This window comes from Aphidius gifuensis, linkage group LG2, assembly GCF_014905175.1.
Source record: "Aphidius gifuensis isolate YNYX2018 linkage group LG2, ASM1490517v1, whole genome shotgun sequence".
Lineage (NCBI taxonomy): Eukaryota > Metazoa > Arthropoda > Insecta > Hymenoptera > Braconidae > Aphidius > Aphidius gifuensis.
The window spans coordinates 12546268-12561520 of record NC_057789.1 but is presented as its reverse complement, the minus strand read 5'-3'; the positions used below and the strand labels follow the sequence as shown (position 1 = coordinate 12561520).

Below are 15253 nucleotides of genomic sequence, written 5' to 3'. Positions count from 1 at the left end.
TTCGAGGTTTCATTCACTTACAGTAAGATACTGTAAGGTACTGTAAGAAACTGTAAGATACCTCTGACGCCATTTTGAACATTCTTATTGACTGTCGACTCGACAATTAGTTCTTATTGCTCGATATATATTGGTACATGTAATTTATTTGTTATATAAATATATATAATATCAAGGAAAACCAGTTTTAAGGAATTAATGTTGCTTGAAACATAATTTTTTGCTGCTTTTCCTCGGACATTTTCTATTTATTAAATAAATAATATACATGTCATTTTATTTTTAAAAGATGGAAATGTCCAAGAAAAAGCAGTAGCTAAAGGAAAGATGTAGCTAAGGAATTAATGTCGCTTAAAAAAAAATTTCTTTATAATTCTAGCTATTTTTTCCTTAGCTACTATTTTTCCTTGGGATTTTTATTTATTTAAAAAATAAAATGCATGTAATTTTATTTATTGAATAAATTAAAATGTCCAAGGAAAAGCAGTAGCTAAGAAAAAGATGTAGCTAAGAAATTAATGTTGCCAAAAAATTATGATTTAAGGAATTAATGTTGCTTTAATTTTAAATAACTAATTTTTTAAATAAATAAAAATCCCAAGGCAGAATAGTAGCTAAGGAAAAGATGGAGCTAAGGAATTACAGTTGCCAAAGAAATTCTTTTTTAAGCAACATTAATTCCTTAGCTACTGCTTGTTTTTGGAATTTTTATTTATTTAATAAATGAATTACATGTATTTATCGAATAAAAAAAAATTGTAGCACGAAGGTACCACTTTTATTCGTAGAAGGCGCTGGGAACGCAATGTAAGATACCTCGATGTATGAAACCGATGATGTAAGATACAGTATCTTACATGGTATTTTACCTACCCAACACTGCTTTTCACACCGAGCGTACGCCCAAGAAGATAGAAAGTCCACACGGGAGAATTTAGCTTTTTTTCCGCCATTTCGCTTGTAAAATTTTTTTTATATAATTTTTATACAAAAAGTTCAAAGCGCTGTATGGTGAAAAAGCCCTAAATTGTAATAAAGTGAATTGGCGCTGGAGGATTCTTAGTAAATATTCGTTCTAAAGGGATGCAAATGACCGCACGACATGAATCGCAGCGACTTAAATACGATATGCGCACATCACATACTCTGACAAACACTAATAGAGCATTATACACATGATGTTTGTCTGAGTATGTTTGTATTGTGCGCATTGTAGAAAGCGATACAAGTCGCTAATGCACATACTACTAGCGCCCTCAATTATGCGGCGATCACTAGTGAACGGTTTTTGAGGAAATTTGTCCTCCTGTATTTCTAGTCTTCTTGCGTACGCCACTGAAATAAAATAAAACTGGAAGCCGAACTTCGTGTCGCCGAGAGAGAAACTCAATGGTTGGCCTGTTGTCCTTGTCGGTACAGTCACGTCAACTATAATTGGTTGAGACTACTGAAATATAATGTAACTTTTATACCGTGTAGTACTAGTTTGTTTTGACGTTGGCTGTACAAGATTTAATGTGCGCATGCGTTAGTGAGAGGGAAAGCCAACCAATATATTGCTATCTCTGGCGACACTCCGTGCATTGGCTAAGCATAGGAGTTCACCTTCCAGTTTTATTATATTTCAGTGGCGTACGCACGGAGCGTTATGCAAGGAAGCGCTAGAGTCGTGCGGTCATTTAATGAATCTTTAGAAACTAAAATTTACCGACGCATTCGTTATTTTCAGTCATTGTGTTTATTTTGTTAATTTAATAATTTTTTCTAAGACGCAAGAACAAATTACCAATTATTGATAAATAAAGAAAACGAAAGAGCTAGAAAAAACAAATAACAATAAATAAATAGTAAATTTTAGTTACTAAAGTTTCTTCAAATGACCGCAAGACTTTAGCGCTTCGACAATTTAATTATCGAGTCGACAGTCAGTAAGAATGTTCAAAAATGGCGTCTCAGGTATCTTACAGTATCTTACAGTATCTTACTGTAAGTGTAAGAAACCCCAAAAATCGACCATTCACCCATCACTGTGGAGGTGTGTTAAACTCCATGGTCATATTGTATGGAGGTGAATAAGGAGTGTGGTCAGGGATGGGCATATTGTGAGTTTTTGAGTTGTTTACAATTATCCATGGATAAAACGTTTAAAACAGGATAAAACGGATCAAACCCACGTGATCTCTCAGTAACTCAAATTTTAACCATATAATTTTTTTTAGCTACATCTTTTCCTTAGCTACTGCTTGTTCTTAGTCATTTATTTATTTAACATATAAAATACATGTTATTCGTTTTAAAAAAATAAAAATGTTCAAGGAAAAGCAGTAGCTAAGAAAAGATGTAGCTAAGGAATTAATGTGGCCAGAAAAATTATGTTTTGAGCAACATTAATTCCTTAGCCACATCCTTTCCTTAGCTACTGCTTTTCCTTGGACATTTTTATTTTTTGAAAATAAAATAACATGAATTTTATTTATTAAATCAATAGAAATCCCAAAGACAAGCAGTGGCTAAGGAAAAGATGTGGCTAAGGAATTACGGTTGCCGAAAAAATTATGTTTTAAGCAACATTAATTCCTCAGCTACATCCTTTCTTTAGCTACTGCTTTTCCTTGGACATTTTTATTTTTTAAAATCAAAATAACATGTATTTTATTTATTGAATAAATAAATGACTAAGGACAAGCAATAGCTAAGAAAAAGATGGAGCTTAGAGGTGCATTCCTTTATTAAAAATTTTTTTTTCGTTTTGCAATTTCGCCCTGTAGTACCGACTAAAAACTAGAAACAGAAACAACGACAAAAGTGATAAATTTCTCTATGCAATACTCCAGGCTTTACAGTTTACGATAATGTGTGGTACGAGCTATGTGACAATAACAAACAATCACAACCAGTCAATTTCCTATTTATTTCAGTTTGATATAAACATTGAACAGTTATCCATCTAATAATTGGAAGCCAAAAAAAATTAATGTCATGTGCCAGTACTGCCACTACAAAAAACAGCTTTTTCCTATAAAATTTTGGCCGGTATTACAGGGCGAAATTGCAAAACGAAAAAAAATTTTTTTTTAAAGGAATGCACCCACGGGGCAAAATTGTTCTCATTAGGGCTTTTTTTGTCCGCTGATGGCGCTTGACAAAATTTTTTTTATATAGATTTCACATAGAAAAACTTCACAAACGCCACCATCGGAAAAAAAACGCCCTAATGAGGACATCCTCTGAATCCGTATTCACGGGGCAGTGTTGGGTAGGTATGATACCGGTGTATCATACAGTATGATACATCTCCATTATCATACGCCATGCATCATACATTAAGAGCGCCTCTACATTTAACTTTTTAAACTATTTTACTGATGCCATTTTGCCTATCCGCCATTGTACACATATTTGGCGCCCAAAAAAAATATGTCAACATCCAACATAATATGTAATCTCAAGAATTTATTAAGGTTGATTCCGAATATCTGAATTTCTGATAGACTTTCGATTTTTTCGGCTTATTTTCTAAATGAAATAATTATCTATATTAGCTGTGTTCGATGGTCGTCTCGGCTCAGTTCCGTCTCACTTACGGCTCACTTATGGCGCTAGCGACGTACGGTTGTTTGAAGAACTACAAAGGCACAAAATCTTAATACAGGTGCCTATCTATATCATCACTGTAAATAAACAATATTTATTGGGGCATTAATACCTTATACCCACTCTACCGGGGATAACATGAAAACGCTCAAAAGCGATATAGTCCTTTGATGGAAACCATTGAAAAAGATACAAAAAAAGCCATAAATTAAGGTGAATTTCCACAAAATAGTTATCCCTGTCGCCGGGGATAACTGAGGGGATAATTATGTCGAGAATAGCTATCCAGGCGAACTCATGAGCCAATTTTTTAAAGAAGTCATAATATTAACTGTTAAATTATTTTCTCGTATAATGTTTTAATTCTAATAAAATTTTTATACACGTTGATGAATTTATTTATTATTTATCGTGTGATAAAAAAAAAAACAGTTTGACAGCTGCGTACAGCGGTGTGAGTGAGAGTTTGGGTGCATTCTTTTAAGGGATATCCAGCACAAATCAAAAATACGGATAGAGTCTTAAAATTTTTTAAGTAGCTTAATGAAATAGTAATACACACGCTCAAATTTTATGATAATTTTTTTGTAGCTAATTACTTAGTAATTAATTAATAAAGTAGGCTACTTTTTTGGAGGTTATACATAGGTTCTAATGGAGAGTCCGGTTGAGTTTTTAGAAACCTGGTTAGCCATTTCACGAAAAATACGGCTAGCTATATCAAAAACTAAGTATAGATAGAGGATTCTCTACTGAATATATATATTTAGTTCTTTTTATACGCTCTGAACAAATACCAGCCTCGACATTCATTTTTTAATTATCAATTTATTTATTGTTATCTATAATCATTATTATAATATTAAATCTGTATACGTATTTTGACACTTGGCTACGACTCACGCCACTCCACTATTTGTATGTGTTGGTATGCCCTGTATGTATTATATTATTATTATGATTCCGACCATTTGGAAATAGTTTACTATTCGGCCACCAGATGCCATGGTGAATAGGTCAGAACCCTATTGTACAATAAATGAAAAGACTCGTTACAGCAATAAATAAATGAATTAAATCAATTATGTACAATGTTATACATATACCTATAATATAATCTATACAGGACTATTCTATAGAGTTCATATAATATTTTTATAAAAACTATTCTATAGGAAAAATTTTATAAAACATTCCGTTTCGGATATTTTATAAAAATCATTCGAAATTCTATAGAAAAATATTTCAGCATAGAATAAGTAATTTCACTAGTTTTTGAGCGGCCAATTATAACAACAATGGTTTGTGCCTGCTGGTTGTTGCGCGTATAATGATTGATCAAATACATATCATTGTCATCAATGTTATATTTATTTTTTGTGTTTTAAGCAGTTAGCTACATCATGCAACGATAAAACGGCCCTATAATGTTATATATATGAACTTTTTCTTCCATAGTGCTTATGTTAAGGCTTCAGGCCACTACCATGTTTTTTTACCAGTTCTATGCCATAGCACTATGGCAGATAGTTCACATGACGGCTATAGGGCGGCGTTTTAATGTTTTTGAAATGTTTCAGCTAAAACACAGCTTAGAAGGACATAAAAAAAAATATAACCTTTCTTATTTGTTGACAATTTGATATTTTGACAGTCAATCATTATACATATTTACTATAGTTACGTAAATATAAACAAACAAATTTATTAATAACGCTAACCATTGTTGTTGTATTTTCTTAATGTTGGCTGTATCAAAAAATACTAGTGTGAAGTTAGCGGTTCTATGCTGAAAATGCTGCACGCAGCATTTTTTCAACATAGTCCTCGGCGGCCATTTTCTAGTAAATTTCTAGTGAGATATAGTGACACAAGTGCTATGGCATAGAACTTGATCGAAAAACTATGCTAGTGGCCACATGCCTTTATAGAACTTGATCAAAAAACTATGCTAGTGTATACAGGGTTCTGACCTATTCACCATGGCATCTGGTGGCCGATTAGTCAACTATTTCTGGATCTGGGAATCATGATAATAATATAATACGTACAGGACATACCAACACACACAAATAGTATAGTGAGGTGGTAGTGAGTCGTAGCCAAGTGTCAAAATACGTGTATACAGATTTAATATTATAAATATTAATAAATAAATTGATTATTAAAAAATGATTGTCGAGGCTAGTATATTTTTAGAGCGTATAAAAAAAAAATAAATACATAGGTATATATATGTTCAGGAGAGAATTTCATCAGTCGCGCTAAAAATAATTTTAATTTAGAATTTCATATTTTTTGAGAGCTCAATAAGTGCCTAATCAAAAACAAAAACTTGAAAACAGTAGATCGTCTTTTAGTGTGGAAAAATTTATCAAGAATGATCAATAATAACATGATAAAAATATAACACTTAAATAATACTGTATTTGTTATTCAAATGACGCGCCAAAAAGGATCCGGAATGCGCCATATTGGCTCACGGACACGGTTAGTGTGTGTGCGTGCTACTAAACCCCGCCCATAGGTCAGATCCCTATAGAGTTGTCTAAACTTTTCGTATATTTCATTTAAATCGCCGCCATCTTGATATACCGAACAGAAGGAAGGTTTTGGACACTAAAATATAATAAAAACTGGAAGGTGAACTCCTATGCTTAGCCAATGCACTGCAATACGGGTGTCATAGAGAGCAATACATTGTTGGCATTCCTTCACCCACGCATGCGCACATACTGTACAGTCAACGTCAAAACAAACTAGTACTAAACGGTATAAAAGTTACATTATATTTCAGTAGTCTCAACCAATTATAGTTGATGTGACTGTACCGACAAGGACAACATCCCAACCATTGAGTTTCTCTCTCGGCGACACGAAGTTCGGCTTCCAGTTTTATTATATTTCAGTGGTTTTGGAACGTACCCGTTTTTTAAAAAATTTTTTATTAAAGGAATGCACCCATTGACATATTTTTTTTTGTTTACAACAACAGGTTATTTGGCGTCAGGTAGGGCTAGGTATGGGTTATTTACATTATTTACGTTTTTTACGTAAATTACATGTAATGTAAATAACTCGAAAAATCGCTCATTTACCCAACACTGCAATCCTTACAGACCATTGTTTTTTCCGTTTGTTAATACAAGTTACTCACAAGTTCTCACTCCTTGTGAGAAAACAAAACTACTTAAACTTACGACATACGTGTTGGTGAAAAAATATAATGTTAATATTCAATTCTAATTCTGATGTCAAAAAAGAACCTCAGGTAATTTTTAGTTTTTTATTGTAACACAAACATAACTAAGTCTAATGCAATTCGATGTATTTTTTACAACCATTTTATCTAATAGGTACAATGTATTCATCAGAGGAAATTGAAAAAAAGAGACTTTTAGCTCTTCAAAAAAAAGCCCAAAAGTTACAACAGTTGGAAAATAAAGTGCCTGAAAAAAGGAAACTATCGTCAAGTCCTATTACTACACATAAACCTAAACAACCCCGTATTTTTAATACAATAAATCCAGATAACTTTTTTGGAAAATCTGAATCTTTTAAAATCAATTGTGTTATGATAACTGAGGATCGATTTCAAATAGAGGCATCATATAACCAAGAACTTATTAAATTGTTTTACAAAATTTCATCAAAAAAATATGATCCCAAAACCAAGTGGTGGAATTTCCATATCGATGACTATAATAATTTATTACAGGATATTAAAATGGTATTTGGAACAAAAATTATTATATCATCTATTCCTCCATTCGTTTTACAAACTTTTCGCGTAAATCTACGACAAAAATCTGACGAAAAGCTGCATATCAGTATTGAAGATAAAATCGATAAGACATTATTATCCCAATTAATGCCTTTTCAAAAAGAAGGAGTTATGTATGGAATAAAAAATAATGGTAACTGTATTATTGCTGATGATATGGGACTTGGAAAAACCATCCAAGCTCTTGGTATTGCTCACTACTTTCAAGATGACTGGCCGTTATTAATTGTGACACCTTCTGTAGTGAGATATCAATGGTCTGAAGCAATTTTTCGATTTTTACCGTCAATTCCAGCTCAGCATGTTTTTCAATTCACTAATGGAAAAGATTGTCTTGGCAGTGAACGTGTTACAATTGTCTCGTATGATTTACTAGCTAGACATATACAAACATTTGAAAACAAAGTATTTGGATTTTTAATTATAGATGAATCACACTCTCTAAAAAGTTTCAAAACAGAAAGGACCAAATCTGTTAAAAAAATTGCTACACAAGCAAGACACGTTTTGTTACTCAGTGGAACTCCAGCCTTATCACGACCAATTGAACTTTATTCACAGCTATCTTTCGTTTGTCGGAATTTCATGAAAGTGCATGATTATGGAGTTCGTTATTGTGAAGGACAGCAAAATGCATTTGGTTGGGATTTTAAAGGAGCTTCAAATATTAGAGAACTTCAGCTACTTTTGAAATCTACTTGTCTTATTAGACGAATGAAAGGTGATGTTTTAAAGCAATTGCCTGACAAAATAAGAGAAGTCGTAATTCTTGATCCTGGGTTGATTAAAGTTGCTACAAAAGAGATGGTAGCAATGGCAGCCCATCTTCAAAAACTAATGGTATTGAAAGACATGGTCTTTTATTAAAATATTATGAGAGCTGTCAGCAAAAAGTTCTTGCAGTAGGAAATTATATCAAAAATCTTGTTGAAAAACAAAACAAATTTCTTGTTTTTGCTCATCATGAATACATGCTTACTAAAATTTGTAATATTCTCAACAAAAGTAAGATTATCTACGTTAAAATTGATGGTAAAACAAAAGCAGAAGATAGAAAAGTATTTGTGGATAAATTTCAAGAGTGTGATTCTTGTTTGGTTGCTGTTCTATCGATTACAGCAGCTAATGCTGGAATTACTTTGACTGCAGCAAGTTTAGTTGTTTTTGCTGAGCTGTATTGGAATCCTGGGGTAAGCTCAATGGCTTCATAATTTTTTTCATAATTAATTAATGTGATTAATAACTTATTTCTCTGATTTGAATTTTCGTGTAAAATTTCATATATTGCTTTCCATCTTTTAATATTTTCATGCAATCGTGTTTTTTTGTTCCATTATTAATAGTGATTTCTGGAATTTTTGAATAACTTTCTTAGAGATGAGTACGAAACTGTTCCTTAAGGCTGTTTGCCGGTGGCATATTCGGACTTATATTTAAAGCTTGAGGGGCCCGTGTATCGTAACGCTAAATTTTATGCCTGGGCACCCGAAATTTTGTTGCGATTCTGCCTCGAAAATTGGCTTTTGACTGTTTTAAGTGTGTCTGTGCATATACAGACAGACACTAACACTGTGCTAGCAATTTTTTTTTTTAAACTTGAATAACCTTCAAAATTCGTGACAAGCATAACTCATTTTTTCGTTTTTTTCTTAGCTACAATTTGATAGAAAAAAATACGTTTTCGAGTAGAAATCGAATATATGCCGTTTAAGAAAAAAAAAATTATTTCGTCCTATTCTCGTGTATAAAAGTTTTCACCTTTGACATTTATCCCTTTCAAGAAGACCAGGAGACTAAACTTCGGTGGTGGGGGTGGGACCATATACGTCGGGATCCAGCTGGAGCCACTTTACCTTACCAGACAGAAATTCGTCTAATTTATCGGTCTTTTCCGGGCTTTCCGAACTTGAAATAATAATATGAATAATATGTGTGTTTACATTTTAAAGTAATGTATGTAAAGTTCCAAATATCATAAAAAAAAAACAGTAAAAAAGTAGTAAATAATTAAAGCTCACTTTGCTATTAATTTAATATTATTAATTAAAATAAAATTTTTATAAATTTGCATCAACCAACATTGACTGAAAAATAAAAAAAATATATTGTGTATCTACACTTATGATATTAAAATTTGTTTATTTAATCCATGGAGTTTAACGCCATGGAGTTTAACGAGTTATACACCTCCACGGTCAGAACCCTATAATTTCTCTTTTTTTTTTTATTTTCAAATTTATAAAATTCAGATTTCTTTTGTTACGTTGGTAACAACTTTTTGTGAAGTATGTGTCAAAACTCAAAACAAATTAGTAAAAGTGTCAAAGTTACAAAACGATTATTTTGAGGCTGGATTTTTTAAATTCGATATGATCAAAAAACTTTACAAAAAGATGTGATATCTCAACAAAAAAAAAAAAATTTTTAGTAACGGACTTGTTCTATTGAAAATTGAAAATTTTCAAAACTCCGGCGAAAGCCCGTGTGGTTCCTCTTGATTATTCCAAATTCATTTTAGTTTTTTTTTTATTAATAATTTTAAATTATATGATTAAATATTTTTTGTTTTTTTCGCGCTGTTTTTCACCTGTCAAATTATGTACATAAATCAAAATACAGATGAAAAAAATTTGAGGTTATACAACTTGTAATTAATGATTTTATTAGATTCGTTCAAAAAAAAAATCAATACAAATATAAAAAAAATAAATCGTTCAATTTACTTTTTTTTTAACTAAACAAATGATTTTTAGAACCATTTTGTTTATTACTTTTATTTATAAAAATTTGTCCATGGTAGTTTTTTTTTTTATTTTCAATAACATGATAATTTAAATAACTATTTTATCGATCAAGCAAATTATAACCACAGCAAAGAAAGTTTTACGCATGCGCTTTAAACTCTTTTGAAGAAAAATGTTTTAAAAATCGGTAATTGTTTATATTTTGGATAACTTTTGAACAAATTAACATAAAAAAGTTTTATTGATCTCAAAAAATTTGATATTAAATTCCTGAGAGCGACCCTGTCTTGATAAAAATCGCTAAAATCACTCCTTCGTTACTATTTTTCAACTGTAACATAAAGGATGATAGTGATTGTTATAAACAATTGCTGATATCTAATTAACAAATGATCAGAGCAAATTTTATCAAGAGAGGGTGGCTCTCGGTATCGAAAAGACAATTATTTTGAGCCATAAATACAGCTTGTAAGTTAAAATTTTAAAGATGCAAAATATAAAAAAACAGCAATTTTGTTTTTTTGTTTATTAACAATCTTCTAACGACATTAAAAACAATTTTTAACTCGATTATTATAAATTCAGTCATTCCTAATATCCTGGCGAAAAATCGCATCCATGATTTGTTTTTAGTTTTCTTATTATTTGACTTTGAAAATTATACGGTGATCGTTATTTGTTATTAATAAATTAACTAACAATTGAAATTACTTTTAGTAAGTTCCCGGTTTTAGTATTTTCATAGACGAATAATTTGGTCCTAATACGATCCTTCTAACTTTATTACTTTACAAGATATCATTTAAGAAAAAACGTGTATGAATTCAATACTATAGGCTTCGCCTACGTAAAAAAACAAAGTTTTCTTGTACAAAAAAAAGTGTCAAGTATTCGAAATTGTCACTATAATTGTAAGTATATTCATTCAGATATGACACTATAAAGTCAATAAAGGTTAGAACCAAAAAAAGTGTATTTTCAATCTCTTTAATTTATATATTTTCGATTTTTTCTCAAATAATTATTAAAGTTGCCAGAGCCAAAAATGTTAAAAACCTTTTTTTCTTTTTTCTTTTAAATATTAAATAACTTTTTATCTGTAAGCGTGATCGATTTGCACTGACTAATTAAAAGTTTCTTTTTATTTTGATCTTTAAATTGCCGCTATTTTGAAAACGATATCTTTAAAACTCACGGAGTTATTAGAATTTTAATAGAAAAATTTGATGTGGCTTTTTTTTTCCCGATTTACATTGGAACCTAACAAAATCATGTTTTGTGGAGATTCGACGCGCAGTGTTGGCAGCCCTGCTCACTCACACAGATGATCATATGTTTATGATGAAATTTCGTAGTGTTGTGACTAAACAATATGACATTTTATTTGAAAAAAAAAAAAAAAAATTACACTAACTAATTTTCGTTATATATGATTTTTTTGTTGAGATTCAATTACAAACAACCTACAATCAAAGGTACTAATGAAAATCTTATGAACTTATAAAACAGTTTTTGAAATAATAATACATTTTTCTAAAATCGGATTGTGTCCTTGTAATGCTTTTTGAGTATTAATGTTAAAAGTTTTTTTTTTTCTTCGGATGTACGTTCAACAAACAGAATTTCTTATACCAAGAAGTGGTAGACACTTAGCCGAAAGGGTGTGGAATACCTGACCTCGGAAAATTTTTTTCAATATCTGACAATTTGCCTGAATTTGCTATGGAAATAAAAAAATTTGCCTGATAATAGTTCAATTGTTATTAATTATTAAAAATGAGTATGGAAGTTAGCCGAAACATAAATTCTAATTAATTATCACAAGTTTTTTATCGTTAATTTGTAGAGTTTGATTTGCTGGATCCAAATTTTATTGCTTCGTTATTTGTCTGATAATAATTAATTAATTAAAATAATAATAAAAAGCTGAAAATTAATAACCATGGAAGAGCGAGTGTGTATGCGCGTACCTTATCAGCTGTCACGAGTATTAGTATCACTATCATGACATATTTCATATGTCACTTGAATTTTTATAACAATCGATTAGTTTTCTATTCTAGATAAGATTGAATAATTTATTAGTAATAAAATTAATAATATTATAAATTATTACGTGCAACACAAGAGTCTTTTCATCGCATATTGTCGTAGGATAAATTATTTGAAATCATATTGGCAAGAATGCAATTCTCGACAAGCAATGATAAAAAGCGTAGTTTAGTAACAACTGAAGTTATACACATGTTATTTATATAGAATCATACACACAAAGAAATATATATAACATATGTAAAATATATATAAATATAAAAAACATAAAAATATAAAAACAACATAAAATATATATAAAATTTATGATTCAAGAAATGGAGTAATTATATTCAGAACTAGCAATAATGTTTAAACACAATATTTTTATAAATAGTTTAGATTCAATTCATGTATCATATCAATTGAAGTCAAACAAGATGATTTTTTTTTCGAATTAAAATTATTAATCCGTTCTAGAGAATGAAGAAAAAATTCAAAACGAAACACATTGCAAGTACATATATAAAATATGTCATAATAACAATAACCATGGCAGCTGATTAAGTATGCGCATGTGGACTCATTCTGCCTGGTTATTAATTTTTAGCTTTTTATTATTATTGTAGTTAATTAATTATCATCAGGCAAATAACGAGACAATAAAATTCGGATCCAGCAAATCGAGCTCTACAAATTAACGATAAAAAAACTTGCAATAATTAATTAGAAATCTTTTTTCGGATAACTTCCACACTCGCTTTCAATAATTAATAACAATTAAACAATTATCAGGCAAATTTTTTTATTTCCATAGCGAATTCAGGCGAATTGCCAGGTATTGAAAAAAATTTTCCAAGATCAGATATTTCACACCCTCTCGGCCAACTGTCCACCACCCCAAGAGGACTAGAAATACAGGAGGACGAGCTCTCTATCTTGCCTGTATATAAAAATCGTATCACTATATGATCTTCGCACATTGAGCGGCGCTGCAGTATTCCGGTAACCAGGGATGAGCATGTATAAAACATAATGTTTTAAACCATGTTGAAAATAATATTATAATATATAAAACAAATAACGTAAATAATACAAACAGTTTGATTTAAATTCAGAGACTTTATTTAACAGTCTTTTTCTTTTTCATGATTTATATAACTTATAATTTATAAGAATTAAAAAAAAAAAAAAATAATAACTTAATTTTTCATCATGATGATTGTAACACAAGAGAAACAAAAAATCTTCGATGAGAAATCTAGCGTTTGTGGTTAGGTTGCTCAAGGCAGGGTTTTAGAATAGGTACACTTAAGGTACAGGAGTTCGAGGCCAAGTCGTTGTTTTAAATAATAAAAAAAAAAAAACTAGAGATAGAGCGCAACATCCAAAAAAACTCTAAGTTGGAATGAATTACAATAAATAATTTTTTTTTTTTTATTTAGTTATTCAATACTTTTTTTTTCTTATGAAAAAACAATAGTGTCTTGAAGCAAGAAAATTTTTGTCATAATTCAAGAAGGATACTTCTAAAATTATAACATAAATATTCTTGGATTATGACAATATTGTCTTGAAGCAAGAAAATTTTTGTCATAATCCAAGAAGGATACTTCTAAAATCATTACAAAATAGTCATGGATTATGACATAATCGTCTTGATTCAAGAAAATTATTTGCAAGAAGGAAACTTCTATTTTACAGAAGTTTTATTCTTGGTTTTAGAATTTTTTTTTTTCAGTGTGCAACATCACAAAAATTGAATGAATCGAAAAAATCATTGACATCACTTATATTTTTAATCACATTTAAATCATCGGCAATCGATTTGGAATGAAATTATGGTGTCAACGAAATTCTTTATTAATAGCCCCTTAACAAGAACATTTATTCTTCTATCTACCTTATAAATTTAAAGATTTTATTTAATATTTTTTACTGTTTCTCTTTAGACTCTTTGCCAAGCGGAGGATCGAGTTCACAGAATTGGTCAAAAAAACTCAGTTGTTATCCAATATTTAATCGCAAAAGGAACAGTTGATGATTTTCTTTGGCCTTTGTTGCAGTCGAAAACAGAGTTTCTAGCTGATGCAGGACTTAACCAGAACTTTTCGTTCAGTGAAACAGAATTAACCCATCAAAAATTAACTGGGGAAGATTTAGCATTATCAGAAAGTATTGATAAACAAAAAACACTGAATGATTTTGTGATTTCGCAGGAGTTGCAAATTAATATGGAAAAGAAGTTCTCATATCCAATGAACGAAGTACCTCAAACTTCTACGTTCAATTCTGAATTAACTTCTGAATCTATGAAAGATGAAAACTCATCATTATTAACTGTAGTTCGTCCTAGCATACCGGAAAATTTGGGTCAATTACTTGATGATGACGATAGTAGTTTTGCAGATTTCGATCTTGCGAGTATTTCCTAGTTTTGAAACTATCCAAATATGATTTTATATTTTTTTATAAACTTCGCGCATTATTTGTAAGACCATATCTAAAAATAAATAGAATATTCTGTTGTTTATTAAAAATGTTATTTCTTGATGCATCTTAATGAAAATATTTTAATACCGAAATACTCAAATTACTTTTGATGCCAAATATAGGAATGATGATGCTATCCACGCTTCTGGTTGAATGTAAGTCGCATAGTCGGCGGATGACTTTTCTGTGCTAAAAGGACACGCTTCGACTTCAAAAAAATGACGAAACAGTTGCTGAAGCAACTGTGCCTGCCCTGCTTGGGAATTTTTAATTTCTTTATTGAAATTCGGGATTACAAATTTATTTTATTCTCTATTGTTACAACTAAAAATTATTCATCCATTTTGTTTGTTCCTTCCATATTTTCTTTTAGTAAATTTAGTATCTTTAATTGGTTTTGATATTGATGTAGGTAAAATGCTTATAGATATCTGCTTTATTGACGTGCTTTATCTCTCTTTAATCAATGCGATTGAAATGTGTCAGAGTGAGATAAAGCACGTCAATAAAGCAGATATCTATAAGCATTTTACCTACATCAATATCAGAAAAAGCAAAAACACGAAAGTGCTAGTTTCACAAAAGAGCTGTTCGAGAAAAAGAAAAA

The 15253-nt window shown here is 30.4% G+C and overlaps 1 protein-coding gene across 1 annotated transcript; it reads left to right on the top strand.

Moving 5' to 3' along the window:
* Positions 1-6682: 6682 nt before the first annotated feature.
* On the top strand, positions 6683-14873 carry LOC122849095 (SWI/SNF-related matrix-associated actin-dependent regulator of chromatin subfamily A-like protein 1). The gene is given in 4 exon segments (XM_044147682.1): positions 6683-6865; positions 6951-8210; positions 8213-8568; positions 14106-14873. Coding segments are annotated over 3 exon segments (2094 nt in total). The 5' UTR covers positions 6683-6865; positions 6951-6955; the 3' UTR covers positions 14589-14873.
* The last annotated feature ends 380 nt before the right edge of the window (positions 14874-15253 follow it).